This window comes from Phalacrocorax carbo, chromosome 3, assembly GCF_963921805.1.
Source record: "Phalacrocorax carbo chromosome 3, bPhaCar2.1, whole genome shotgun sequence".
Taxonomy (NCBI): Eukaryota; Metazoa; Chordata; class Aves; order Suliformes; family Phalacrocoracidae; genus Phalacrocorax; species Phalacrocorax carbo.
This window is the reverse complement of record NC_087515.1, coordinates 7,742,323-7,769,747: the sequence shown is the minus strand read 5'-3', so window position 1 is coordinate 7,769,747 and position 27,425 is coordinate 7,742,323. Positions and strand designations below refer to the sequence as shown.

The 27,425-nt window shown below is 37.3% G+C and overlaps 1 protein-coding gene across 1 annotated transcript in view; it reads right to left on the bottom strand.

Annotated features, from left to right (window-relative positions):
- Positions 1-27,425, bottom strand: part of RYR2 (ryanodine receptor 2) — a 437,201-nt gene that overhangs the window by 58,546 nt on the left and 351,230 nt on the right. Inside the window, exons 75-81 of the mRNA XM_064445463.1 lie at positions 23,687-23,821; positions 19,844-19,956; positions 18,211-18,307; positions 10,128-10,231; positions 9,471-9,522; positions 9,280-9,333; positions 7,642-7,665 (exon numbers count right to left, since the gene is read on the bottom strand). Coding sequence (XP_064301533.1) covers positions 7,642-7,665; positions 9,280-9,333; positions 9,471-9,522; positions 10,128-10,231; positions 18,211-18,307; positions 19,844-19,956; positions 23,687-23,821 — 579 coding nt within the window. The remainder of the gene's footprint in view (positions 1-7,641; positions 7,666-9,279; positions 9,334-9,470; positions 9,523-10,127; positions 10,232-18,210; positions 18,308-19,843; positions 19,957-23,686; positions 23,822-27,425) is intronic.

The window sequence follows — 27,425 nt, the reverse complement described above, 5'->3', positions numbered from 1 at the left end:
GCTGGCTGGTCAGGGTATCTCCATTTCTCTAAGATGCGTTTACTCCTAACACTGTTATCTGTTCCACTAGCACAGTTTTTTGCACTTTATTGCTCTTGACACAGTTGATGTCAAGAAAACTACCAAAATAATTAGTCAGTGGTTTCAATTTTCTGTTATTCACAAAACCACCACAACAGCAAAAATACTTCTTCCTAAATGAAATATTTAAAGTAATTCACCACAACTGGGTAAAAAAACCAAACCAAAACAAAAACCCCAAACCTCAAAGAAAACTAAGTCTATTTTATCTTGGGTGTTTTCCATCTATACGGGAAAAACTTGACCTCTTAGAAATGTACGTACATGTATTCCCACATTATAGAGTTTCTCCAGCAACCTATCAAACCAAGGAAACTTTTTCATCATCCTCTTTGAAAGCAGAGACTCAAACATTCTTTACTTCATTCTGTTTTTTTTAAATCGTTACAAGCAACCATATGCCAAAAACCACATGTTGGGAAAAATAACAAGTTTTAGCTTGAATTTGTAGGAAACAAACTTGCAAAAAAAACAAAACAGGATCTTTAACTGACAAGTGCACCACTGGAATTGTTTATTTTCTCATAATCCATACAAAGAATGATTCTTGGACTCTCCTTTGGAGCTAAGTCATATGGAGGGGTTTGTTTGCTGCTACCATTAAGCTCACAGCAACGGAGTGCGGCAATGTATGATCCTACCTTTACAGAGAATTCTTTTTTTGTTGTTTTAATATGAAATTATGAAATAGTTAAAGAGTAAGCAGAATAAACAAAAAGATGGGAAAGGAAGAAATTACTTTCAATTCAACTATTCTAAGATGAATTCTTCTCCTTTGAATCGTCTTCATATTTTATACTTTCCAAGACCTCTGCTTAGTCCAGAGAATAAATCTTATTAGACAGGTTTTACACTGGCAAAACATCTGTTAATTTCAATGCCAGGCATGCATGACTACAAGCACTGTATTAAAATATGATATCAAGCACTCAAGTAGATTCTTAATACATATATATATCTTTATATATATTAAACCTTTAAGCTCAATACATGTTGTCTTACGCTCTTTATTTGAAGTTGAGTTTTTCCTAAATTACCCATTTTGGATTTCATCAGCTCTAAAAAGAGTATACTCATAAGGAAAACATAATGGATTATAATTCCTGAATATTAAATATGTAGGATCTTAAGAGTGTTAGAGGAGTTTATTTTATCAAATATGCTTTCCATATTACTTAAAGAATTATTTCAACCCCTGCAATTTCACACCCATATTTCTGCTTCTGCTGAAAGCCTTGACCCCAAAAGATTTTTTGCTAGTTCAAAAGTAACTTTTAAGTAGCTATACGATATCCATTATTATAGATCACTGAGCTGACACATCCTTTCTATATTGAAACCTGTCATTATTCAGATTATCATACAAAAATGGAATTCTTTAAAGTACAGGTAGTAAAATATAAGAATAAGGTAAACAGGAAATTTAGAGACTACTAAACTGCTAGCACATAAAACAGTTAAAACACAATTGATCTCAGAACTGAATTTCATAATAAATGAATGGCCATTCTAAAGACATTTCTCCACCACCTGCTGTGCTTGTTCTATGTACTCTTCCATAATTTAGGAATACTGACGTGTCTCAATGCTGGGCCTTCTGTCATCTGATATTACTTCTGTGATACGAGTAAATACTTCTGAAAATGCTTGAAAGTGGTGTCTAAGTATCATCACTAAAAATGATCAATAGGTTCATAAATTAACTACCACATTCTTAGATATATGCAGTCAGTGCCAGTCTGTTAGCAATTTTTTAATTTCCTCAAAACTACAGCTATTTACTTTGTATGTAATAATTCTTTTCATGACTTTGGAACAATGGTAGACTTTCTGTAGTAGGGGATTTATTAAATATTATTAAGTAAACATATGCTTTTATCTACTCTATCTGAATTCAATGACTTCATAAAATTTGAAAATATTCCCTGCATTCATCTTTATCACTATTGGTGCTAAACAAATAATAACAATAAAAATAAAACGTAGCTAGGAAAAACATGTATGCAAAAAAGGCTGTTTTGATTCGATTGGCTGTAAACAACATTCAGGTTTCTTGGGCGTTAGCATAAGTATTTTGTAATATGGTGAGATGAGGGGAAAGGAAGTAACATTGATCTAAAAAGTGTATGGGGGAAAAAGAGTGGAAGAGGAACAAACCATCTTATTCATGAATTTTTAACAAATTGCAGACACGATAGCAAAAAGGCTATTATATGCTTCATAATATATATGCTGAAAAGACACAAGAATTATAGCAACCATTCATAAAAATTATTTCTTGTATTCACACCAATATTCAGAGGAAAAAGTACTGGTGTTTCGCTGAGTCTCCTCAGTAATATGTGTCTGGGAGGAGAAAAATTTACTATGTCATATCATTAGATTTTATGAATAACTATGTTATTCAGTATCAATAGTCAGCACGATAATCACATGGGCACAAAGTATGGATTTTTTAATCAACATTATGTTTCATATTTCCTAGCATTTTAATAATCTGTATTAAAAACTTGAATGTTATATTAAAAACATATTTTGTTCATACAATATATAGTTATAAAACAAAAGACCCCATATCCTAAACTAAACAAAATACTACTCTGTTTAAAAATAGCATTAAATCTGAGCTACAAATGCACAGGAATAAAGCTAACCTGAAATAAAACATTTTATTTTGTTTTGGTTAAAGGGTCTCCATTTCAGCTTGCAGCGGTATCTTTACTGATGTCATCACGTTTATACTGTCATTCAGTTATATATTCCTCTCTGGCAAGGAAGTTAGTTTTGTTCCTGACATACTGCCTCCATATTCTTGCCATACTGATGAGATCCCTCTCCATATTTGTTCCTACTCAAGTAGATAGGAACTGAAAAGTATTGAGTCTCTAAAAGGAAAAATATTGTATTGGGTGACTTTCAAATCTATGTATTCTCTGTTTCCCATTATTTTCTCCACTGGTACATAGCTATAAAATTAAACATTACTTTCAAACTGTGTCACCCTTGCTTGTTTTAAGTTTGGTGACAAATTTGATGTATTTGAAATAGCTGACATAGATGTCTAACTCTGTATAGGAATAAAATTAATTATAAAAAAGAAAGGGCAATGGATTGTTTAGAAGATTCCACTATGAATAGAAATGGATCAGTTAGCTGGAGCAGAAACTCTTACGTACAGAGATAAGTTTGGTAAGATTATTATGTAATTACTGGATTAAAAATAAGCAAAGAACCTGGACACTACAAATGGTCACTTAATCATTGCTGTGTGTTTGTTCTTCAAAGGACATCATTCCTTTACCCCAGGACTGCCAAAGGCCCCACCCTACACAGATCTCAACCAGTTCTGTTGTGCTGCAGCAGTGACACATGGAGTGCCAGCTGCTCTTTGAGGTGAAAGACAGGGCAGATGGATGCCTGGGAGTACCACACTAGTGCTGGTATAAGCAGCAAAAACAATGTAGGGGGAAGAGACACTGATAAACACAGAAGATAGGAAGCAGCCAGAGGATGCAATGAAATATTTTAATGTATAGCCTTAAATCATCATTAATCACTAAGTCCCTGAACTGAAACAGAAAGAGAAAAGCTTGAGTATGTTATTAATTTTGTAGAAAAGAGATTCTCTACAAGTCTTTTGCTTCACATTTCCCATAGTCAATGGGAGGTTATTCATATAGCCCAAAACAGCCTTTCCAGATATAGGCAAGAAACTGAGAAACAGCTGACCTTATAACAAAGAATGTATTAATGGCACTGACCCTGTGTTATTGATAGTATAAACTAGGCTGTGGGGAATCAAAACACTGCAAACAAGTTGGAGCAAATGAGAAGTGAAGGGCTGGCTGTTTAGAAGTGCACACCATAAATTCTCTAACTGGATTAAAGACCTTTTTTTTTTTTTTGCATAGAATAAAAAAAGAAAGACTGTTGGTAATCAGGTAGTGGGGAACACAAGGAACAAAAAGGAAGAAGGTCCTGGCATTAACAAATAGCACAATATCAACAGCATCAATACTTAAGAAAGAACAAAAGGACTCTCTCCCACCCTCTCCCCTTGTGACAACATGTAAAAACTGATCTAATCTTACTTAACCGTAGGTTTGTGGATTTGTAGTACATGTAGTTTATCCTGGGAAAAGTACAGGGACACTGCCTGGTTCTGTAGGGATGGGGTCAACAAGGCCAAGGCACGGCTGGAGCTGAACTTGGCAAGGGATGCAAAGAATAATAAGAAGGGCTTCTACACGTATGTCAGTCAGAAAAGGAAGGTTAAAGAAGGCGTACCTCCCTGATGAGCAAGACTGGCAAGCTGGTAACAATGCACAAGGAGAAGCTGAGGTGCTCAACAACTTCTTTGCCTCAGTCTTTACTGGCAACCTCTCTTCCCACACCTCTTGAGTGGATGGACCACAAGATGGGAACTGGGAGAGCAAAGTCCCTCCCACTGTAAGAAGATCAGGTTCGCAACTGCCTGAGGAACCTGAATATACATAAGTCTATGGGACCTGACGAGATGCATCCCAGAGTCCTGAGGGAACTGGCTGATGCAGCTGCCAAGCCACTTTCCATGATACTTGAAAAGTCATGGCAGTCAGGTGAAGTCCTGGTGAATGGAAAAAGAGAAACATCGCACCCGTTTTTAAAAAGGGTAGAAAGGAGGACCCTGGGAACTACCGACCTGTCAGCCTCACCTCTGCGCCTGGGAAGATCATGGAACAGATCCTCATACAAGCTATACTGAGGCACATGGAGGACAGGGAGGTGATTTGAGGCAGCCACCATGGCTTCATCAAGGGCAAGTCCTATCTGACCAACCTAGCAGCCTTCTATGATGGCGTGACTGCATCAGTGGGCAAGGGAAGAGCTATGGTTGTCATTTATCTGGACTTCTGTAAGGCCTTTGACATGGTCCCCCCCCAACATCCTTGGCTCTGCATTGGAGAGATATGTATCATATCTCATACCATGTCATATGATTCTTTAACAAAAAATAGCTACTTACTGTAAATACATGCTATATGGTCACTCTGTTTATACAGGCTTTGTGACAGTGAGAGATAACAGCAACCACGTCCAATGGGCTGCAGCCTTAAGAGCTTGCATTATTTGTATATACTGAAACTTGCAAGCCTTTCTGTGCCTGAGATAAATGACAGCACAATGCATCATTTTGACAAAAAACTAGTGAATACAAAAGTCTATCAATGTTGCTACCAGTAACAGGGATGAAGAAAACCGACATAGGAAGCTCTATCTCCCCCGTTTCTTTTTTCCCGGTGAAGAGCCAATTTAAACTAATTGATTTTAAAAAGATGAGCTAGGTTTTGATTCCTTTAGTTCCCATCCCACAGGTATTTAGAGAACATTAATATATAGCAAACCCGTAGAGTCGGTGACTCAAATGCAGAAACCTGTTTGAATTCAGCTAGTGAAACACATTGATTGGAAAGAATTTCCTATCAGATATCATCAAGGGGGACAGTGACACCAACTCTACAGGGAGTCAACTGAGCATCTATTCAATGTGATAGAAAGTTACCTTGCAGACAAAGGGCAAGGAGCAAAGATAATCATAATAATTCAAAGTAAATACTAGCGGGCAAATGCAGTCACATAGTAACCCACAGACAACTTTATTGTGGGTTTATATTGTGACCTCCCTACTGCCCACACAGTGAAGCCAATACAGATTATTTGTACAAAAATGAGACTACACTCCATGAGACATGGGCATGAAAATTGCCAATAAAATACACTTGTCATTTTTGTCACATTGTAAGCTTGTCCAAAGGTCCCTGTTGCTCTGACTGTGAAAAGATTCTGGACTTCAAACATTGCACATTTTTAAAGTCTAGAGGAGCAGTAGAGTTTTATTCTCATACAAATTGAGCAGTCGGTCTTTACACATGCACACAGAGCATGGAATAAAAGAACCACCTTCAACACTGAACTTTGAAATAGAGAGACTGACAGACAGAAGGAAACACACAAATGCACACACATACACACAGAGCTGGTATATATGGTCTCATGTATTTACAACTGTTTCCTGTCATGTATGAAGGAAACAAGAGTTATTTATTTTTGTGGTTTTTCCCCTTTTAAAACCCTTCTCAATCAGTAAAAAAGGAAAGTTTTCTATGGACCATATAGCATTTAGTGTATGGTAATCAGGTAGGCAGAGTGATAGATGTAGGATTTTAATAGTTGAATTAATGAAAGAAACAAAAAAGATATTATACTATTATATTGCTTATCTACTTCCTTTAGGGTTTTGTAATATATACACGTTGTGTTTGTGGCAACTACAACACCTTTTAAATAACTTTTTGTGAGTCTGTGTGAGCACGTTAATCTTCAGGGATAATGCCTTTATTGTATGAAGGTGGAAGAGATCTATGCAAGCTTTTAAAGGAGTAAAAGTGAAGTTGATCCTGGAATACAACTTCTCTTTCAGCAGCTGTATGGGCACTGCTTTCTTTTGTGAATTGAATGTTAATAGAAGCACTAGCAAACAAAACGTCAAAATCATCTTGCTCTTTTCAGGGAGGTGGTTATAATTATTCCTCATATGGCCATAGGCAACAAACTTTGAAGCTACTGACAGGAGTCTGACCATCAGCTAAATCTGTGCGTTCCCAATATCAAGCAAGTCATCTCTACTTATAGTCTAGCTGCCATTAGCCACAACACAAATAACTATATTTAAACACCTTAGAAACAAAAAATAGCTACCCCAGACACCATACCTCCTCTCAGAACATCAACCTTGTAGAACTATCAGCAAGCAGCCTGAGTCAACAATGGGAACTGAGACTTCTACGTGCCTGAAGGAGGCTGGTGCTTAAACCATGGGCCACCTTTTAGAAGCAAATGGTGAGACTTTCATGATGAGACACAAAAGACTGTGTAAGAAACTGAGTCAATTAAAAAAAATTAACACTGTGAAATTACAGAGCTATTGCCTCTATGTTTTTAGAGAAAATATGGAACAACTAGGAATCACTTCAGGTACGGAGTAGTGACAATGTTTCTCTCAAATACTATCACAATGAAAGCTAAGGACTCAGTCTATTCCAGAGGATCTGAATCACAGATAAATTATAATATTATTGATGCTTTCTTTGCGGCAAATATTGGAAACAGAATTCTAATACCGTATCAGAAATACATGTCTGCTAAGTTACAGAAGAAAAGTCCAACTGCTTTCCCTTAAGAGCCAAATAAGTTATTTTAATCATTCAAATCAAGTTATAACCAGAAAGAAGGTAACTGATGCACAAAAGGCAAGAACAGCAAAACAATATGAACAAGCCAAATCATACTCTGTTTTCTCCACAATGGCAACATAATTTTGTATGACATATTTTGTACAGACAATTCTTGGAGTCTTTAAAAAGAGCTTGTATACAAGAAGGGTTTGGCAGAGATGTCATGCTGGAACTGAAATGTTAAAAATGTTTTCAAGACCCTTTAGTTGAACTTATCCAAGATGTTGGGCCTAAAAAAATCACAAAATTAGACCCAGACAAATACACACATATTTTTTTGTTTTACCTTGCTGCGTTGTGATCCTGTCACCTTAAGGAAGGGCAAGGACAAGAAGCGAAATAGTAATAAGAAAAAGAAGTCCAAATTTTTTTTTCTGTAGGTGACTGACCAAATACATACACAAAATTTTCTTCTGAACAGATTAATATATTATGCGAATATAAGTTTCATAGCTACATAAAAAATAATAATGAGAAACAAATGAATAGGATCTTCTCTCAAAAGATGAAGTTGAATGCTGAATGAGGAAACCATTATAATTTAGGTAAGGAGCACTAATAAATCCCTTACTGATAAATCTGTTTATCTCAATGACTTCCTATTTAGTAATTTTCATATTTATAAGCACAAGATTTTTTATATCTAACAAGCATGCATGGGCTAACTGAAAAAAAGCTTATAGAAATAAATATTCTCTGTTTAGTCAATGATAGGCCATACATTCCATTTCCAGGGGGGGGAAAAAAGTGCACTGAAATGTGGGCTCATACTTTCTTCATTTACAAAGAAACAGAGATTTATATATTGGGTACATCAGTTGTATCTCAACTGGACTTCTGAGTGACTGAAAAGAATTTGGTATTGGTATTCTTTCTGATTTCTCTGTACAGCCAAATAGGAAGTACATACTTAAATAATTCAGTGCTATCTCATGTAGCATCATATAGAAAACATACAGAACATCTGATGTGTACAAAAAAATGGGAGTGAAAGTAAACATGCCCAAACCACTCCTCAAAAATCAAAAGAGCACAGGAAGTTTTATACCAAATCAATTAGTATATTTAGAAATATTTTAAATGAATCATAAAAGCATATATTTAATGTTTCTGTGTTTTAGTAAAGATATTAAATGTAAGTATTGATTTGAAAGATAAGACAACTTTATTGTCAGAATTATAATTTGTTAAAATATATTAAAATATTGAAAATATTAACAAGCTAATTCCCTCAGTGCCCCTCAGAACAGACAAATGTATTGTAAACTGCATTAGATTAATGCAAAAAGAGAGACAGATCCCACAGCAAACACATGACAAGGAGTCATCTCTTACTCTTGTAATCAACTCCTGTAAGTGTGCTTCCTTATACAGTGATGATCACTAAAACCTCAACATTAAACAGTAAGTACAGATTTCCTATTCTCAACAAGAAAAAGCTGAGCAGTATTGATGAATAAAAGCTCACCTTTCACTAAGAAACACTAATATATATGCGAATATAAAAATACTGTATAAATTACTAGTACTGAATGTAAATGACCACTACAAAAAGCAGTATTATTTCAGTATTTTAATCATGCAAACTAATAGTAGTACGTGATACTTTACAAGATACGGCTTGATATTGTCAGACTTACAGAATAAATTACTACCCACAAAATTTCTTTTCAACAACTAAAAAGTTAAAGTCAATCAGATAAACATGTAAGATCTGTTAAATTACTCTCTATATAATCTACGTATTTTTTTGTTTTACTGCTATGAATCTGGTGACTCATATCTGCCAATCCAGCTTCTGACATGCAGTTCACTGGCATAATAAGCTGCAGTAAGCCATGAACCAAGAAACATAAATGTCAGTTGGAAGCTATGAAATAATGTCTAACATGACAACAAAACCAAAACAGAAGTATAATCTTACTTCAAAACTCTTTACTTCTTCTTCACCATCATCATCTTCTTCATCATGGCAGCTCTGATACCATGTAGAAAGAAAACATTTACTGATAAGTTGGGGGCTAAGCCTTCCTTCACTTTACACAGAATTTCTCTTGATCTTCTTGCTTAATTTAAATAAAACAGAAGAGATGCAAAAAATATCAAAAAAGTTACCTTTGCCATAATGTCAGCATAAGCCATATACAGGAAATCTTCTTCCAATTTGCTGGTTAATAGAGAGAGGAAAGGGAAAATGAGGAAGATTAGAGCCATTAGAGTAGAAATGGAACACCAAAATATTTTAAGCACCTTAAAAAAGCTTTTTAAAGGGTATATATGCTCATAATTAATTACAAAATTCTTTTTGGAAAATGGGGACTTAACTAATACAAACTGAAAAGTAAAGCCAGCTACAGACACAACGCTCAGAAATTTATAAACACCTTCCAATGAAGAGAACATGGTTAATTTTTCAATTATACCTAGAATATACTTATATTTCCCATTTGGAATATAACTGTGAATAGGGAACACAGCAGAAGAGAAAGCTGTGATAAGTCCTGAACACGGCATCCATAACTGTGAAAAAGTGTTTCGGGGCATCTATTTGCATCTAGATAACTCTTTACATCTCATTAGCAGTCATGTTAAATCTCTTTACGTACCACAGGCTAGAGTGGTGTGAGTGTAAATTAAACTCAACATATGTATATATGCACATGTTTTGGCCTAGCCTATGCAATCTCACTTGAGCAGAGACATGTATAACTTCAAATACAGGAATAATCTGAAAATCTGCATACACTCTGCAGTCTCTCACAACATCCCTACCATTTTTCAGTCAAGGCTGTTCGACTGAATAGCAGAATAAGTTGATGTAAAGGATCAACTCTTTTAAGGCTTTCATCTTCTTCCGGTGGCTCCTCCCCAGGTTTCTTTAGGGAAAAAAAGATTTTAAAAGTATATTCAATTATCTATAGTGAAAAATGTTTTACTCTGTGCAATTTATTAAACGTTAAACACTCACGTATGTAATTTTTAGTTGGACAACCAGGAGGAAACAAGTTCCAAGTATGAGTAGCCTGAATCCTGACAGTGTTTATGACTATGAAGACTTACAAAGATGATACCATCTGCAAAGCTTTAGACCTCCTCTCCTCATAAAAATTAACCCTCTTCCCTAGATTTTGAAAATAACTTAAATCTTTTACTAATGTTATCCAGAACAAGTGGTAACCAGATGCCATGATTTGCTATAATATTGTCTGTTCCCCTCTATGTTAAACAAGCTTCATCAGCTAAAAATTAGAATCTTCTGTTCCAAGTCTTCTGCCAGGTATATATAATGTTCACTGAGGAACTCTGAGAGGCCTTGAGAGAGAAATCCAAACCTGAAGCTCACGAATAGTTTTAGACAGAGGGAGCCATACCTACCAATAACACTAATGCTGGCAGGATGTAGAATTTTAGAAGATGACAAATTAATAATGTATAAAAATATTTTATATCATTCAATAATATATATTCAGACAAATAGCTTTTTTCATGTGGTTATTTTGCTTTCAGGTTTAGACCGCTCTAGTAAGTTCACTTTAAAACAAATATGTACACCTAAATAGTATAATGGCAACCACCAGAGCAGTGTTTTGAAAAGAATCTGTATAAAATCTGTCCCCTGACTTCTTGTCTTTTGCCTAAAGACATTTCAGAAAGTGAGTTTTGCATATCAAGTTATTAACAAAATTGCTTTGTCCAGACATATGTTTCTACAAAGCACCTGGTAGCTCAAAGAAAATGGGTTGCATAAATTATGTCCACACTTTTTCCTTGTTTTCACCTAGCAGTATACCCTAAAATACAGATAAAAAGAATTCCATGCATTAATAAGACGGCACAAGTAAGAAATTATTGTGCCAGATGTTATCTGTTAGCAATAAGGAAGGGTTGGCCACATGACAGATATAAGGAAAATGGATTTTTTGCCTATTAAGAAAAGAACGGTGTGTGCTAGTGTCAAATACATTCCGGTGGGAATGCTTATAGATCTCTGTGTGTGCTACACTTCATATGTGCCAGTGAAGTCCAACCTTTCCACTCAGCTGTACCAAACATGACTGGCTGCAGCTGAGAATTCACTTTAGCTGACACATATGTGCCATGATTGTTTCACATGCTAGCCTATGATGGCCGTACACAGTTCATTTCACATTTTGCAATGTGTGACAATATTTTCAATATCAGCAACAAGATCTGAACAATGTAAATTATAACTAATCTCACCATTATGGAGGTATTCCCCTCTTTATTCGATCTCATTTAGGATGCTGACCTTTCTCTTTAACTAAATGGCAGCATCCTATGCTTGGTAATGTTACCAACCAGAATACCTCTCTAATGTTATAAAAACTGATGAAGCCAAAGGGCGGAAGCTGTGTTAATGTTTAATACAAGTTACTAGTTTCCATAGACTTAATTCAAATTAAACAGAGGATCAAACTCACCAATGACTGAGTTAAGCAAAACTGATGATTAAGCGTAGCATGAACACTAGAACCAAATGATTTTATGACATTGCTGGGGAATAAGTATTATTAATTTTCAATGTTTTGAGACATTTGCCCCATGGTTATTTCAGTGTAAAATAAAAAGCTTTAACTGAATGTAACATAAGAGGATAGAAAAGAAGTTGGGTAAGTTTTGGCTGCCATTTCTAAATGTTGAAGACTTAAAGGATTTAATTTTTATATAATCTAATTATTAAACATCTATTAAACATGTTGATCTTATAAATTATTATGCCCAGTAATGCCTACCAACAAAACTAATCAATAATTTTATCACACAAGCTTAAGTGTACATATAACGTATTTAATTAAAGCAGAAATGTTTAACTATTAATAAAGACAGTGTTGAATATCTTATGATTTTAATATCAACCATCAAAAATCTAATTCCCATAGAGACTTAGTCTGTTGAATCAGAATTAAGAATCTGCAGAATTAAGCTCCTCAAATAGTGGACTGGTGTATACTTTTTTCTTTTAATATGCAGAGGCAGAAGCAGCAGCACCACTTTTGTATAATAGATTTAAGGACAGAAGAATCAGGGCTCAAAACCGCAAGTTTTGCAAGTTAGTCCTCTGCTTAAGGGGATGCAATCACTCATCTCCCGCAGCCCAGAAAAAGCCACAGGTCTCTAAATTGCCTGAATCTGGCAAGTCGGGAAGGAGGTAGTTTTTACTGCATTTCTCCCTTTAAATTATTTTTACTCAGTAGAAAAGAGAGTTCAAGATCCTCAGTATTGAGAAAGAACATACTATGGTATACAACATTGTAGTTTACTGACTACAGAGAGTTAAAGGACAGGAAGTCTTGGCTACAGTTTCTAGGCCCTGGATGGTTCCACTTTTCTACCTAGTATGTGAACAGTTCAGAAACTTCAGATAATCCTTCAAGCATACATTAAAGAACCGAAGTCTCCTCCTTTCTCCCCTTCCAGATGAGTTCTACCACCACAGCCTGGGCTGTGATTCCATCTTAACAGTCAATAAATCTTTCATTCCTTGCTACACCAGAGTACAGTTCTCTAAGAGGGACAGGGAACCTTCACTAGCATCACAATCACATCTTTCATGAAGTTCATACAACAGTCTGAGTCAGCTCCACAGAGCTTACCAGTAGAACCTCAAACTCTCACCCTCCAGGAGAGTGCTCTACAGCAGCAAGAATGTGACAGAAATGTATTTGAAAGACAGATGGAGTTTTGGTTGCTCTTTTGAATGGATCTCTCCTTAAGAGAGACCTGGAGACACTCTTATCTGTATGATTGAGAAATCACAAAGGAATGCCTGTAGTCCTGTATTAAAGGACGACAGACCAGCCAATCCAGTCTGTTTCTGTCTTCTCTAAGACAGATTTTCATATAAGCTATCTTCTGGCAAGGAGTTCTTCGAATCATAGAATTGTTGATGTTGGAAAAGACCTTTAAGACCATCTGCCAAGTCCACCACCAAACCATATCCTCAAGCACCACGTCTACCCTTCTTTTAAATACCTCCAGGGATGGAGACTCAACCTCCTCCCTGGGCAGCCTGTTCCAATGCCTGACAACCCTTTCAGTGAAGAAGTTTTTCCTAATATCCAACCTAAACTTCCCCTGATGCAGCTTGAAGCCGTTTCCTCTCGTCCTATCGCTTGTTACTAGGGAGAAGAGACCAACTCCCGCCTCGCTACAACCTCCTTTCAGGTAGTTGTAGAGAGCGATAAGGTCTCCCCTCAGCCTCCTCTTCTCCAGGCTAAACAACCCCAGCTCCCTTAGCCGCTCCTCATAAGACTTGTTCTCTAGACCAACTTGTTCTCTTCACCAACTTCGTTGCCCTTCTCTGGACACGCTCCAGCACCTCAATGTCCTGCTTGTACTGAGGGGCCCAAAACTGCACACAGTACTCGAGGTGCGGCCTCACCAGTGCCGAGCACAGGGGCACGATCACCTCCCTGTTCCTGCTGGCCACACTAGTCCTGATACAAGCCAGGATGCCATTGGCCCCCTTGGCCACCTGAGCGCACTGCTGGCTCATGTTCAGGCGGCTGTCAGCCAACACCCCCAGGTCCTTTTCCTCCAGGCAGCTCTCCAGCCACTCCTCCCCAAGCCTGTAGCGTTGCATGGGCTTGTTGTGACCCAAGTGCAGGACCCGGCACTTGGCCTTGTTGAACCTCATACCGTTGGCTCTGGCCCAACGAACCAGCCTGTCCAGGTCCCTCTGTAGGGCCTTCCTCCCCTCCAGCAGATCAACACTTCTACCCAGCTTGGTGTCACCTGCAAACTTACTGAGGGTGCACTCAACCCCCTCATCCAGATCATCAGTGAAGATATTGAACAGGACCGGCCCCAACACTGAGCCCTGGGGAACACCACTTGTGACCGGCCGCCAGCTGGATTTGACTCCATTCACCACCACTCTCTGGGCTTGGCCGTCCAGCCAGTTTTTAACCCAGCGCAAAGTGCACTTGTCCAAGCCGTGAGCAGCCAGCTTCTCCAGGAGAATGCTGTGGGAGACAGTGTCAAATGTATATCTCACACCATACGATATCATGCTCAGCGTATGAACTGGGGGGAGTTGGCCAGCGGAAGCAGCGATTGCGGCTCAGGAACTGATGGCATTGGTCAGTGGGTGGTGAGTGGCTGCATCAGTTGTTTTCTTTTTTCCTGGATTTCGCCTCTCTCATTATTTTCCTTTTCATATTATTATTATTACTACTACTACTGCTATTACTATTTTAATTATTAAACTGTTCTTATTTCAACCCATGAGTTTTCTTACTTTTGCTCTTCTGATTCTCTCCCCCATCCCACTGGGGTGGGGGGAGTGAGCAAGCAGCTGTGCGGTGTTTAGTTGATGTCGGGGGCTAAACCACGACAGTCCTTTCTGGTGCCCAACGTGGGGCACAAAGGGTTTGAGATAGTAACAGTTGCTGGTCACAGCATTGATTCATCTGTTCTCAATATTGGTTTACCCAATCTGCATCATGCTCTTGTTTTTGCTGTACATGTTAAAGATTGGTGTTGGTTTTTGTAGTTTGCTGTGCTCTGCAGTGATTAGCGATGTTTTGCCTCGGAGATTTGTTATTTAAACATTGGCCTTGAGCTTCACCTGGTGTTCAGCTTTTGTCTTGAAGCCATTACTCTACTTCACGTACCACCTCACGGAGACAATTAGCAATTATACCTGCTCCTCTGAGAGGTTTTTTATGGAGGAAATACAAAATGGCACCTTCGCTACCTTCTTCTATGATGTCTCCTCCTTCATTACACCAGCTTTTCAGTATCTTGAACATCCTTGGGTAGTTAAGATACATTTATTAGTATTTCTTGGGAATATTGTTTCGGTTTTGTCTAAGGTTAATAATTAATTTAAGAATATCATCCGGAGATCTACCCCAAGGCTCGATAGTTATGAGTGGCAGGATATATGGGATAGTATGGGCAAATACCTAGGATGGTGGGCACTACCAGTGTTTCGGAACTTCACCCCTGAACAAGCACAGAATCCTGAAAAACTAATAGAGTATTTGGAGAAAGTATGCTGTCACCCTGGCAACTCGAGAGGGACACAAATCACCTCAACATGCTACCAAGCCCTCTTCAACACTGTTCAGTACCCTCAAGGGGAAGAGAAGGTCTCTGGATCTAAAAAGACAAAGAAAAGGAAAGCAACAGGCACTGAGGCCACTCCAACACTGGTGACATCACTGTGGCCACTCCAACCCCTGTGACAGGCACTGCAGATGAACCTGAGAATCAACCTGTGCCAGTATCAGTCACCCCCATACACAAGAAGAAATCTTGGAAGCGAAAGTCAACTTATTTAGAAAGAAATGATGGAAGAGCAGGGTCATAATGAGGAAAGGAGGAGGAAGAACTCATAAATGAGACAGAAATCACCCAATCCACACCCTTGAGTGAGCTGCAAGGTATGTGAAAAGATTTCGGCCATTGTCTGGGTAAGCACATAGTCGCCTGGCTGCTCTGATGCTGGGATAACAGGGCCAGTAGCCTGGAATTAGAGGGTAGAGAAACCAAAAAACTGGGATCCCTTTCTAGGGAAGGGGGCATTGACAAAGTGATTGGAAAAGGGGTACAAGCCCTCAGCCTCTGGAGGCGACTCCTGTCCAGAGTGAAAGAAAGGTATCCCTTGAAGGAATATGTTATACATCACCCAGGCAAATGGACCACCGTGGAGAGAGTTATCTAGTACCTGAGGGAATTAGCCATGCTTAAGGTGATTTATGGTGTCCTGAACAGTCACCCAAATACCCAGATGAAACCCAGTGCACACAGCCTATCTGGTGGAAGTTTGTATGGAGCGTACCACCACTGCATGTAAACTCACGGCAGTAATGGCCTAGAAAGATGAAAAGGCACCAACGGTGGGGGATGTGATTGACAGACTCTGGGATTATGAAGCGCATATCTCTTCCTCCTTCGTCTTGGCTGTGGAGAAACTGTCCCAAAAGGTTCAGTAACTTGAAGATGATATGTCTTACTCCCCACTGGTATGGACTAGTATCTCAGCCATTAGGAGTAAGCATACTCAAGACAGACAATACACACCACGAGCCACTCCATGGTTTTACCTGTGTGACCACAGAGAGGACATGAGGAACTGGGATGGAAAGTCTACCTCAACCCTAGAGGCACAGGTACGTGAGTTGCAAGAAAAAACAATCACTCAGAGGGGTTCTTCCAGGAAAGTGGTTGCTCCAGTTTCCAGTGAACAGGTCCACAGATAGAGGAGTAGAGCACTGATTTTATTTCTGATCTTAATAGATGGACTTCTGATTTGCATTTACAAGAAGTGAGTAGCAAATACTATGATCAGGACTAGAGGGACCCTGCCTCCAGCCAGGTTAGAGGAAAGGGACAATCAGGTTTACTGGACTGTGTGGGCACATCAGACCCACAGGTGTATAAATATTTAGTGGACACCGGTGCACAGTGCACCCTAATACTGTCAAACTGTATAGGGGCAGAACCCATCTGTATTTCTGGAGTGATGGGGATCCCAACAGCTAACTGTACTGGAGGCCAAAGTGAGCCCAAACGGGAATGAACTGGGTAGCAAAAGTACCCCGTTGTGACTGGCCCAGAGGCTCTGTGCATCCTTGGCATAGACTACCTCAGTCTAACCGAATGACCATGACTGGGTTATTTCTTCACACATGCATGCCTGCACATATATGTACACACATGCAAAGAGCTATGTTGTCCACACTCCTTATCTACACATGCATGCTCTCAACTGCTAAAATATACTTATTTCTGGCAATGAACCTGTGTTATTTAAAACATTTGAAGTGTGTTGGGACACATGAACATATCGGTTTAAAAAGCTGTATACACAGTATTTGCAGAAGTCTCTTGCTTTTTTCACAATGCTTGACCATACAATAAGGATGCCACAAGAAAAGAACCTGCATGTGTGCAGGCGAAAATGAACCTTCATAGTAAGCTCGTATTGAGCTTATTGCTGCTCATCTTCCTTTCACTATTTTGATCCTTTCTCAAAATTGTTCACAATTTGGGTAGCTGGTTTTAAGCATAAGCTTTAAACAGTAAAAGAAAGTTATTGGTGTTTTTTGTTTGGTTGATTTTTTTTTAAATGGCAATTTTCCAGCTAGCTCCTTCTCTCTATTGCAGAGAGCAGGCTCTCCTCATAATAAAAAGATTGATCTCAGACTGTGTTCTGTTGGACCTCCCAGGGACTGAATCATTTCCTAGTACTAGTTCCTGCCCAATCCTCGGAAGAACTCCCTTTCTGAGAGTCAATTGTAAGGGATGAGGACACAGGGCTTTACTGAAAATCACCCCAGGGATTACCAGGCTAAAGACATGGCTCTAACACTTTACTGTTGGGAAAAATCCCCCCCTCCCTGACAAGAGGATTCTCTGTGAAGAAGAAGCAGGCTCTGTCTGTTTCTGAGGGATTGATTAATCTAAGACTAGAATTCCTCTAGTTTCACATTTTAACCTTTTGATTTAAATGGCTTTAATGTGGGTTATGAATTCTTCAAATACATAAAGGTTAACTGGAAAGAAAGATGGGAATAGGCTGTTCCCCTTCTTCACAGGGCAGAAGGTAAGAAATAGGGAAATGACAGCAACTGGCATGTAATTTAGATAAAAGTTTAAAAAGGTTTTTAAAACGCTACTGAGGCCCTGAAGCAGACTGCCTGAGGGGATTCTGGAACCTCCGTCACTTGTAATTTTTAACACCTGTCAGAACGACTTGGTTATAGCTCACCACTTTGGGTAGTGATACCTTAGATGATACTTTATGTACCTCACGGACTTATTATTAAACAAGGTGAATGTTAGTCCATAATACATTCCCACGACCCTTTGCACCCAGACGTACTGCTAAGTCTTCTATAAGTTTGTCTTCAAAATAGTGTTCTTCTGTTTCAATCCAAGATTTATCATAGCCTTGAAGAAATAGATTGACAGCTCGGTGCCTAAAAAGGGACATTTGAAACAAAAGTTGTAAACTTTTAAAGAGAAGATTTGGTCAATATGAATTTCATTTAGCGTGAAGAATTGTCCAGTCATTACAACTACCATCTAAAATGAAAGCAAAATTTTGTAAAACCTGCTGAAAGCACCTGTTTTAAAAATGAAATTTACATTAAAATGCTCTATTCAAATCTGTGTTCCATTAACTTGTAAAATTGACATTAAAATGTAATAATATTGACTTTAGTAACAGATAGTAGTGTTTTAAAGAAATTTAAACACAAGTAAGAAATAAAAACAATATTTTAATATTATATTAATTTAAATATTAAGAAAATAGCAATAGATAACTTTGGATTATGCACAAATAATTGCATTTTTTTAATGCCTAGGATTAGACTTGCATATCTAAAATAATAAACCTCTTTTTTTTTTGCAAACTCCATGAAACTAAATGGATGATGAGGCTAGGGGAAAAAGGGTACACCAGTGATAATGTTCACTGTGTTTTTTTTTTTCTTGAAGATTCAGTGAAAAATGGACTGTGTGGTAACCAATTCTTCATGAAGAATTTTATCAGTCATCTTAATTTTTGTAAACAACTGCCAGTCTCATATACTGAAAAGGCAGAAGTATAATGAAAATATACAGGAATGCTAGTTATGTCCAGGTGGCCTACTTGTTAAAGTAAGAACAGCTACAGATGGAAATAGTTTTTTCAACTGTCACTGCAGCCTCATTTCAAGCTAGCATTATTCTCATGCCCTTGTGCTTCCTGAGACAGACTTCAGGATTCATCTTACTAAGTATAGTAACAGTAATAATATGCCTACTTTTGGGAAAAACTGAGAACATGATTATGTTGAAAAGATCAGATACAAGTCTTCCGGAAATTATTTTTGGCTATTGCAGATGTCTTCACTTTTTCTGAATGTTCATTCCTTCCAGAATCTCAGGATTCTGAAACTTGCTTGACTACAGATCCTGTTCTCTACTGAACAAGAAAGAAGAGGAAAAGCAGCCATAGGGAAAAAGGTGTGAAATGCCTAGAGTATGTGCATATATTTCTTGTCTAATAGAATGCTCTTCCCAATAAACAAGCATTCAGATAAATAGTATCAGTTTATTTCCTGCATATAGCACATTTAGCATCTAATAATAAATGTAATTCCATATTTCCAGAGCTATACCATGGCTTAGGAGGAAATTTATGTTCCAAGATGGTATTACAGTGACACCAATATGTCTGTTTCTGCATTTATCTCCTATGGAAGATGTCTACTTTTCAGGAAGGAAAACATACCAGGAGGAAGAACATAACAGCAGGAGAAAAGAACCAGAATTTAAAATTATACTTTTTTTATTGTTTCCAGAAGGAAGTTATTAGATCTATTAAAAGAAAGTAATATAAAAAGTACATTACCACGTAGTTTATCAATTACTGGTTTACCTGTTTCTCTTCCTTCTGACCTTGTCAAATAGCAGTGTATGAACATAAATGCATTTGTGAAAAGATAGAAACTAAAAACAGCTCTTACCTTGGCAGATTATACAATGGTGCCATTCTAAAGCAGGCAACTACTGCTCTTTTCCTCTGTTTAGACAGCAGCTTATGCCACACTGCTTTTTTGGACCTCTGAGGATGCTCAACCTGTTACATAAAATACACATGGAAAAAAATACACAATGTAGCAATGTCCCTATTGTCTGGGCATAGTAATAATAATAAAAATATGATACAACAGATAAATCAAGTGGAAAGATAAGAATTAGACATGGGAAAAAGTGTACTAGATAGAGTTCAAGAGATCAGCCAAATTGTAGAATCAGAATTTAAAGCATAAACTTAAAAGCAAAAATTGCCTTTTCCTTGTATGATATAAATATTGTCCTTTTTTACTTCATCCTACTTCTTATATTTTTTAGATAGATTATTATCATAATTGAGACCATCCCTCAGGAAACCTTAACTTTTAATACAAAGAACCTTCACTCTGTCTTTTATATGTAACTCCTTACATATGTACAGGTAAATTGTACATCTTCACATTGCCTCAGACAATACTTTTAAAGGAATTGTCTTAAACACAATTAATCTTTTATGCGTAGTATTTACCATGACTAACTACAGTGGAGAGGAATTTACTTTAAAAATCAGAGAGAGACAGGCACGAAGACTTAGTTAGGACTAAATACCTTCCATGAATCTGCATAGCTAGAATTAACACAAGATATTCCAAAACACCTCAGCTACATCTCATAATATTACAGCTCTGTCTTCAGATCTCCTCTCTTTCTGCATCCTGGCTCTACAGTAACATGACATGAAATTGGGTGTGCTCCATTCTCATCATTTGCTTTTTCAGTTTCTTTTGTTCCACCTTCCATCCTTGTTTCCATCAGAACATTACTACTGGGGTCCAGAAGACCAACTGCATGCAACAGTATATAGCCTGGCCAGGTAACTGGGAGCTATGACTGCAGGCTGTGCTACAGATCCCTCGTTTCCCACAGCCCATTCAGTTTCTGTGATTTACTTCACTACTGCTTCTTAAAGTTCATATCATTTGATTTAACCTACATGACCCTTGTAGGGTTAAGGGGGGGGATGTCTTTTGTGTGGGGTTGTTTGTTTGCGGGAGGTTTTGTTTGTTTCTTTTTATGGACAACTGTGCTAATGGATAATAGCTCCTCTGTCTCTCAACATCATCAAAGGAGTCAATGGAAGTTCGCATCTCCACCCTGAAAGACTTGGTGATTCTCCCTCGTAATAAAATAAAGCATTTTATTTTAAATATGTAGTGATGATGATGTCTACACAGACTCAATATTCAATCCAAACATAGTTATCCAAGAGGACTTCTTTAGTTCAGTGAAATATGAAAAATTATTCATAGTTAAACAATAAACATTTAATTAAGCAGACTAAAATATTGCCAAGCATTCAGTGAAATTGATAACACTTCTAAGATTAAATGGTAACATTCTAAAACAAGTTCCTTCCAAAAGATAAAATACAACTGAAAAATATTTGTTAAGAGAAAGGACAGAAAGGTGTTCACTGCAAACATATATACAGTCATGAAATAAAGTCAGTGCTAATAATTTAGAAGTCAGACAAATCCAAATGTGAAAGTTAGGTAATTAGTAAAATCTTCACAAACAACTATAAAACTCTCTATACTTTCCCAAAAGAAATAGCCTCGGCCTACGCAAGCAGATCTCTGAAAATAATAAAAACAAAGAAGTTAGCTGTGCATGGAAAGAAAACACAAAGAATGAAATAATCTTTGCCAGCGCAAAAAGGAAAGCATCCAGAGTACTAATATCTGGAGAACAGAGTATTTGTATATGGAGAGCAAAGGATTGTTCAAGACTATCATAAAAACAGACCTAGTGCTCACATATTCATTATTTTTAAAGAAATTGAATTACCCATTCCAGTAACAAAAGCACCCAAGCACTTGCCTACAGAAGATAAGTAAAGCTGTGGGACAAAATAGGTGCAAAGTATCCAGAATAAAAGCAGCCAGCTTTTACTTCATTACAAGTCATTAAGTCTGATCGGAAGGACTGATCTGAAATGTTGATCTGGTATTACAATGGGAATCCATCCTGTTCTGTACTACTGCTGGATCCTATACACTGCGAGATTGATCCTGTGACAGAAGATGGAAAACACAAGGATCATACCTTGGGTTTCACTCCCTTGGACAATTTATCCAAACCACACAAACTTAATCAATTTATATACATGTTGGTACAGCTAAAATTCCAGAAATCAAGAGATTGTATATATGGTTTGAACTCAAATACAAGAGTCTAATGCTGAATTATGCAACTCTGTACATGCTTATCAATTTCCTTTCAGCTCGGTTAACTTTGGTAAAACCAGGGTAAAAGACTTTTGTCCCCTGCTTTTCTAGCTTTCTTCTTCCTTCTTCCTCACAGCCACCCTATATCCTTTCAAATCAACACCCATTCTCCTGTCTGTCTCTCTCTGGTTGGCTAACCGTGATTGCCATGGATGTACTTCCACATTCTATCACTTTTTGCTTGCTCCAGACATATGCAGTAACAGGTAGAATTTTGTGATTCCTCTTCATCCTCTTCCATCAAACCATCTAAGGCTGCTAAACTACAGCACATCCACATTAAGGCTGGCAAACTACACAAATAAGAGTTGTGCGATGCAACAGCTGGGACACAGGTATTCCCATCAACACACTTAGTGCATTCCAAGACCCCTGAACGTCACTTTTAGCGATCAAGTGCTGCACAGTGTGTACACAGGCACATTTACATATCTCTCAGATTCTTACTTGACTGAACCAGTGATCTCACCACAATATGGAAACTTCCTGACGTGGGGTCTGAAAACCTGTGGCAAGCTTCTGTGTGAAACCAACTGATCTAATGAGAGGGCAAAAGAGCCTTGAATTCTCAAATGTTCTTTGAAAAGGAAAAATTAAACCTGGAGCAAATTTTATATACAGTAAGTTTATAGTCTATGGTGTAAACAGCCAGGAATACCTTCAAGTTAATGCGCTTTTCCTTCAGTACATTTTAAAAAAGAAAGCCTAGAAAACACAGAACCTGGCCAGGTTAACCTTGGTTTGTATTCACCGTTGCACCAGCACGAACAAGTCTGAGTTCACGTATGCAAGCAGTTTGCTGGACCACCAAAGAGTAGAATTGCTAAAATTTCCAGATTATCAAAGAATTTTCTGAATTTCAATGGCAGTTTAACATTCTAAACGCATATATTCTTGCCCACATTCACACAAACTTCCATACGGATTTTGTCAAGTGGACATTCTTCTTATGATTTTATTAACTAGTACAGAGTAAATAGCTTTCTAAAGCCATCAGTAGAGAAGTTGTGTATCAAATCATCTGACTGTCCTACTCCATACAGCTATAATAGGCTGTAATAATAAAATATCTAACCAGATATTTATGTAGGCAGCTTTAAGTTTCTTGCTGCTTCAATAATTCAAGAATCTGAACTGAGGAAAAATACCTTGGAAAATGGCATTTTTTGAATAATCAGTGTGGTTTTTACTCACATTTCATGGTCCACAGACAATTTAGTGATTACTTCCTGCTAGCTGAAATGCACCAGAAGGAAGCTAAAACATAGGTATCACTTTCTTAGTCTTTTTCCAAATAAATGATTGTTGGAGCTGCTACAAACACACTGTGTGATCAGTATGACCACTGTATTGGATTACAAAACACAAGGCAAAGCACGTAAGCAGTAGCCATCAAAAGAAAGAAAAAAGAATGTAACATTAAATACAGCAGATGAAAGTACAAATGAAAGGCTGAACACTTTTGTTTAGATAAGGAAGCAATGGAATTGGGACAACGTGTCTAACCTGTTCCAGGTGAAACAGTACATTAGCTATATCAAGGACTCTTTCCACAGTCTTCTCTGGATCTGAGGAATCTTCAGTCCTGTTTGGTAAATCTTTGTAAAGTGCCATCTGCCACCTAATGGCAGGATCCTCAAGCTGCAGGAGAAAGATTTCACATGTCACCAAGGCAAAATGATCCCAAGGTAGGGTCAAACAGTTTAATTAGTACGGAAACTGCTTCAAAGGACAACAGAAGCACTTTAGATGGCTAACCCGCACCTTTACATGACTAACCCGTACAGTGGCCGTTACACTGACCGGGAGAACAAAACTAAAGACTGAGCTGTGCAATGTTTCTAGAGAGCTTCCAGAGGACTAAAAGTCTAATAATCATATAAAGAGTGAATGATTATGGGCCAACAAATAGCATTGGAACCAGCAATGAATATATTATTTGAGGAAAAGTAATGAATATGAGGCAGACAGGCATAACTTTGTACACTGACTTTCCAGTTATTAAACCAAACAACACTGATTGTTCCCCTACTAGTTGGGATTACTTAGTTTTCAGTCATGGAAATTAGTAGTATTAGTCTTATTTAAGCCTAGCTTTTTTCATTTTAGCTTTTTTTCCAGTTTTTATAAAATCCTAATTTTACTGATTACTAGCTAAAAATTAAGAAGTTAATTTATGAAAAATGAATTCAAGATGCATTTGCTTATTAGCCTACAAATTATAAAGAACTGTAGGAAGCAAAATGTTTTTTCTTATTTTATTCTTTACAATTCATTTTTTCCATTTCAGTGATCTGTGATTCTCTGTTTTACCATTAGCAATCTCTTTTTTTGACCATTTTGTCTCCCCAGTGCTTCTGCTAATCGACACTGATGTTACACACCTTGCAACCATTTTTTTTTGCCAATGACACTGAAGACAAATGCAACATGTAACACATTTTACTGAGAGCTGTGGCCAGGGATCATTCCTGATTGTGCAGTTTAGGTTTAAGTCACACTGGCCTGGATTCCAGAGCATCTAGGAGCCTAAACCCTACAGATTCAAATACGGCTTAAGCTCAGCACTCACTTTTCTAAATCATCTTTGTGGATCCAGATTTCAGTTTGTGCCTAAGATGAGACAATAATGCTAACTGACCTCCACAAAACCTCTCATGATACACAGTTTACTGAAGTTCCAGGAATGATTATAAACTTACACAGTCGCTCAATAATAGCTTATTACAACCTAGAAAGCCACAATTGGCAGGCATTTCTTCCACCTTTCGGCTTTTCCATTTCTTAACAACTGTCACATCCACAGTCTTTGTGTGAGCATTTGACTTGATCATCATGAATGGATAGTCCACAAAAGACTTTTTAATCACAGGTGGAGATGTCTTTTGATCTGAGGACTCCTCACATTCTATCAAGGTACAGCTTTTTTGTATAGGTAGTTTTCTAAGGGTATGAGTAGTTGACATTTCAAGGTGTGAATTAGCATGGCTGGAAGAAGGTTTTGGTGACTTGAGCTTCATCCATGTCAAAATGAATGCAAGTTTCGTCATCAATTTCTTGAAATAAAAGGCTCGGTACTGAGTAACAGCATGCAGGCATGCAAGGAAAGGAAAGACAGAAACAGGGTGAAGACAAATGTAGACAAAGGTAGACAAATGCATGAAATAGACGCCACAACATTAATAACTAAAGATTCAGAAGGATGAGTCTCAAACAGTGCAGTTTTCCAAAAAGAAATCAATATAAATTACATTTTAGCTCTAACATAAATGACAGTATATGGTGTCTGTGAGAAGCAAAAGTGGTTACCAGAAAACACCATTTGAAGAAAGAATATTGCTGTGGTTGGAAGAAAACCAGCCTTTCCAAAAAGTGGAATTTTTCCTCTGTTTTGAAAGCCACCTTACACAAACACCATTATAACCAAGTTACATATTAATTCATAACATGAAATAATAATTTAAATTTATAAGGCCATTTGGTCTACATTCCTTTTATGTCTGACTCAGACGACAAAAGGCTAGTGTATACTTATAGCACAATGGCATAATTTTTCTTAACAGGAAACATCATACTTGACTGTATCTGATGTATACTTGATTCAGTCACAACAGTGACTGAATACTAATGACATCAGAGAATTACAGAATAAATTATATTATACTTTGTAAATAACTACTGAATTTAACTCTACACGTTATACTTAAATAATTAAGTTATACACTTAGGTTTAATGCAAACTCTAGAATGTGTCAGTGCTAAATGATTCATGGAAAGATATAGCTCAAGATGCTGAGAAAAAACTACTTAGCAACAGATAACAAATCATAATAAAGACCATAAATACAGTAATAAATTGAAGTTTCAAAGTCCTGGAAATGCCATATTTTGTCTGTATTTGAGTTGACTACTTTTCACATACAGGTCAACACCAGAGCTGCTCAAAGCTAGTGAAGCAATATGTAGATAGCTATAAAATAAAGCTAGCTACAATAGCTATTTAGCTTTGTTAGCTATGTATTATGTGGTTCCCTTTCAGAATGCCATCTTCCACTCAGAATTAACTTTACAATTAGGAAGACCCAAAGTCACTGCTGAAAAGTTTACAAGTGGAAGATCTGTCAATGTCTACTTTGGATTAGCTAAGATTACTTCCTTATTGATTATCAAGGCACTGTGAAATTTCATCAATATAAGAAATTTAAAAGTACTTTTATTCTCATGTGTTATAAACAGAGGAGGTGGTATGTTGCAAAACAATAGCAAACTTTTAATTTAAGCAAAGGAAGTTTCTGAAGAGAAAACACAGTATTAAGAAGTATCATTACTCCAAAGCAACAAAGCAGTAACAGACAGAAATTTCTTAACAGCAGTATGCAGAATGCAACCCTAAACAAACAAAATAGAAACTGAAGTATTTAAAACAGGAGGACAATTGCTAAGCAGCAGCATGAAATGCCAGGCAAGACTTACAACTGCGTGGCTCACAGAACGACAATATACACGTACGGAAAATGTCAGAACAGAAATATCTATCTTCATCATTAAGAAAACATTAATGAAGTTCACACACAAATCACAAGACAATTAGGATTTGTATGTTCATGGCATGCACGTTGCTTAAGTACTGTTGCTCGTGAAGATCTTCATAAATGCTTTTTTCTTCCTAGTATTTTGCCTGTGTGGCTTCTTCTGCTTCTCAGTATATAACAATATTTGCTATATATGGATAAGTATTTCAAGATTTTTTTAGGATTTAACCAAATCTTTTGTTTTCAGCAGTAAACTTTTCTATGTGCAATCCCTATAACTTAAAGCTATTGGACTTTTATTTGTAATATTTTATGAAAAACATTAATTGTTAACTTTGCAAAAGTATGTATCTTCTGGTGAGCTCCCAGAAACCCCAACATCCACATAATCTTGCTTGAAATTGTAGTGATATACAGAAAACGTATGATGGGAGAAAATTAATCTTCAGATATTTTTCAGGAAGAACAATCCCATTACTAAGACACTTTAAAAAAAAAAATATTGCCTTGCACCGATTTGCAGTGGAATCTAGACTTCTGGATAATTCTTAAAATACCCTTTCAGGAAAAAAAAAGCCAGATTTCCGACTCACATGTTTATTCTCTTCTAACTACTTAATGAGCACAGAAAATACGAGTTAGTTTCTTCCCTGAGGTGAATAAAACCTGGGGTGGGGGGAGGAGGTAAAGGACAATCCTAAATAAAGTACTAT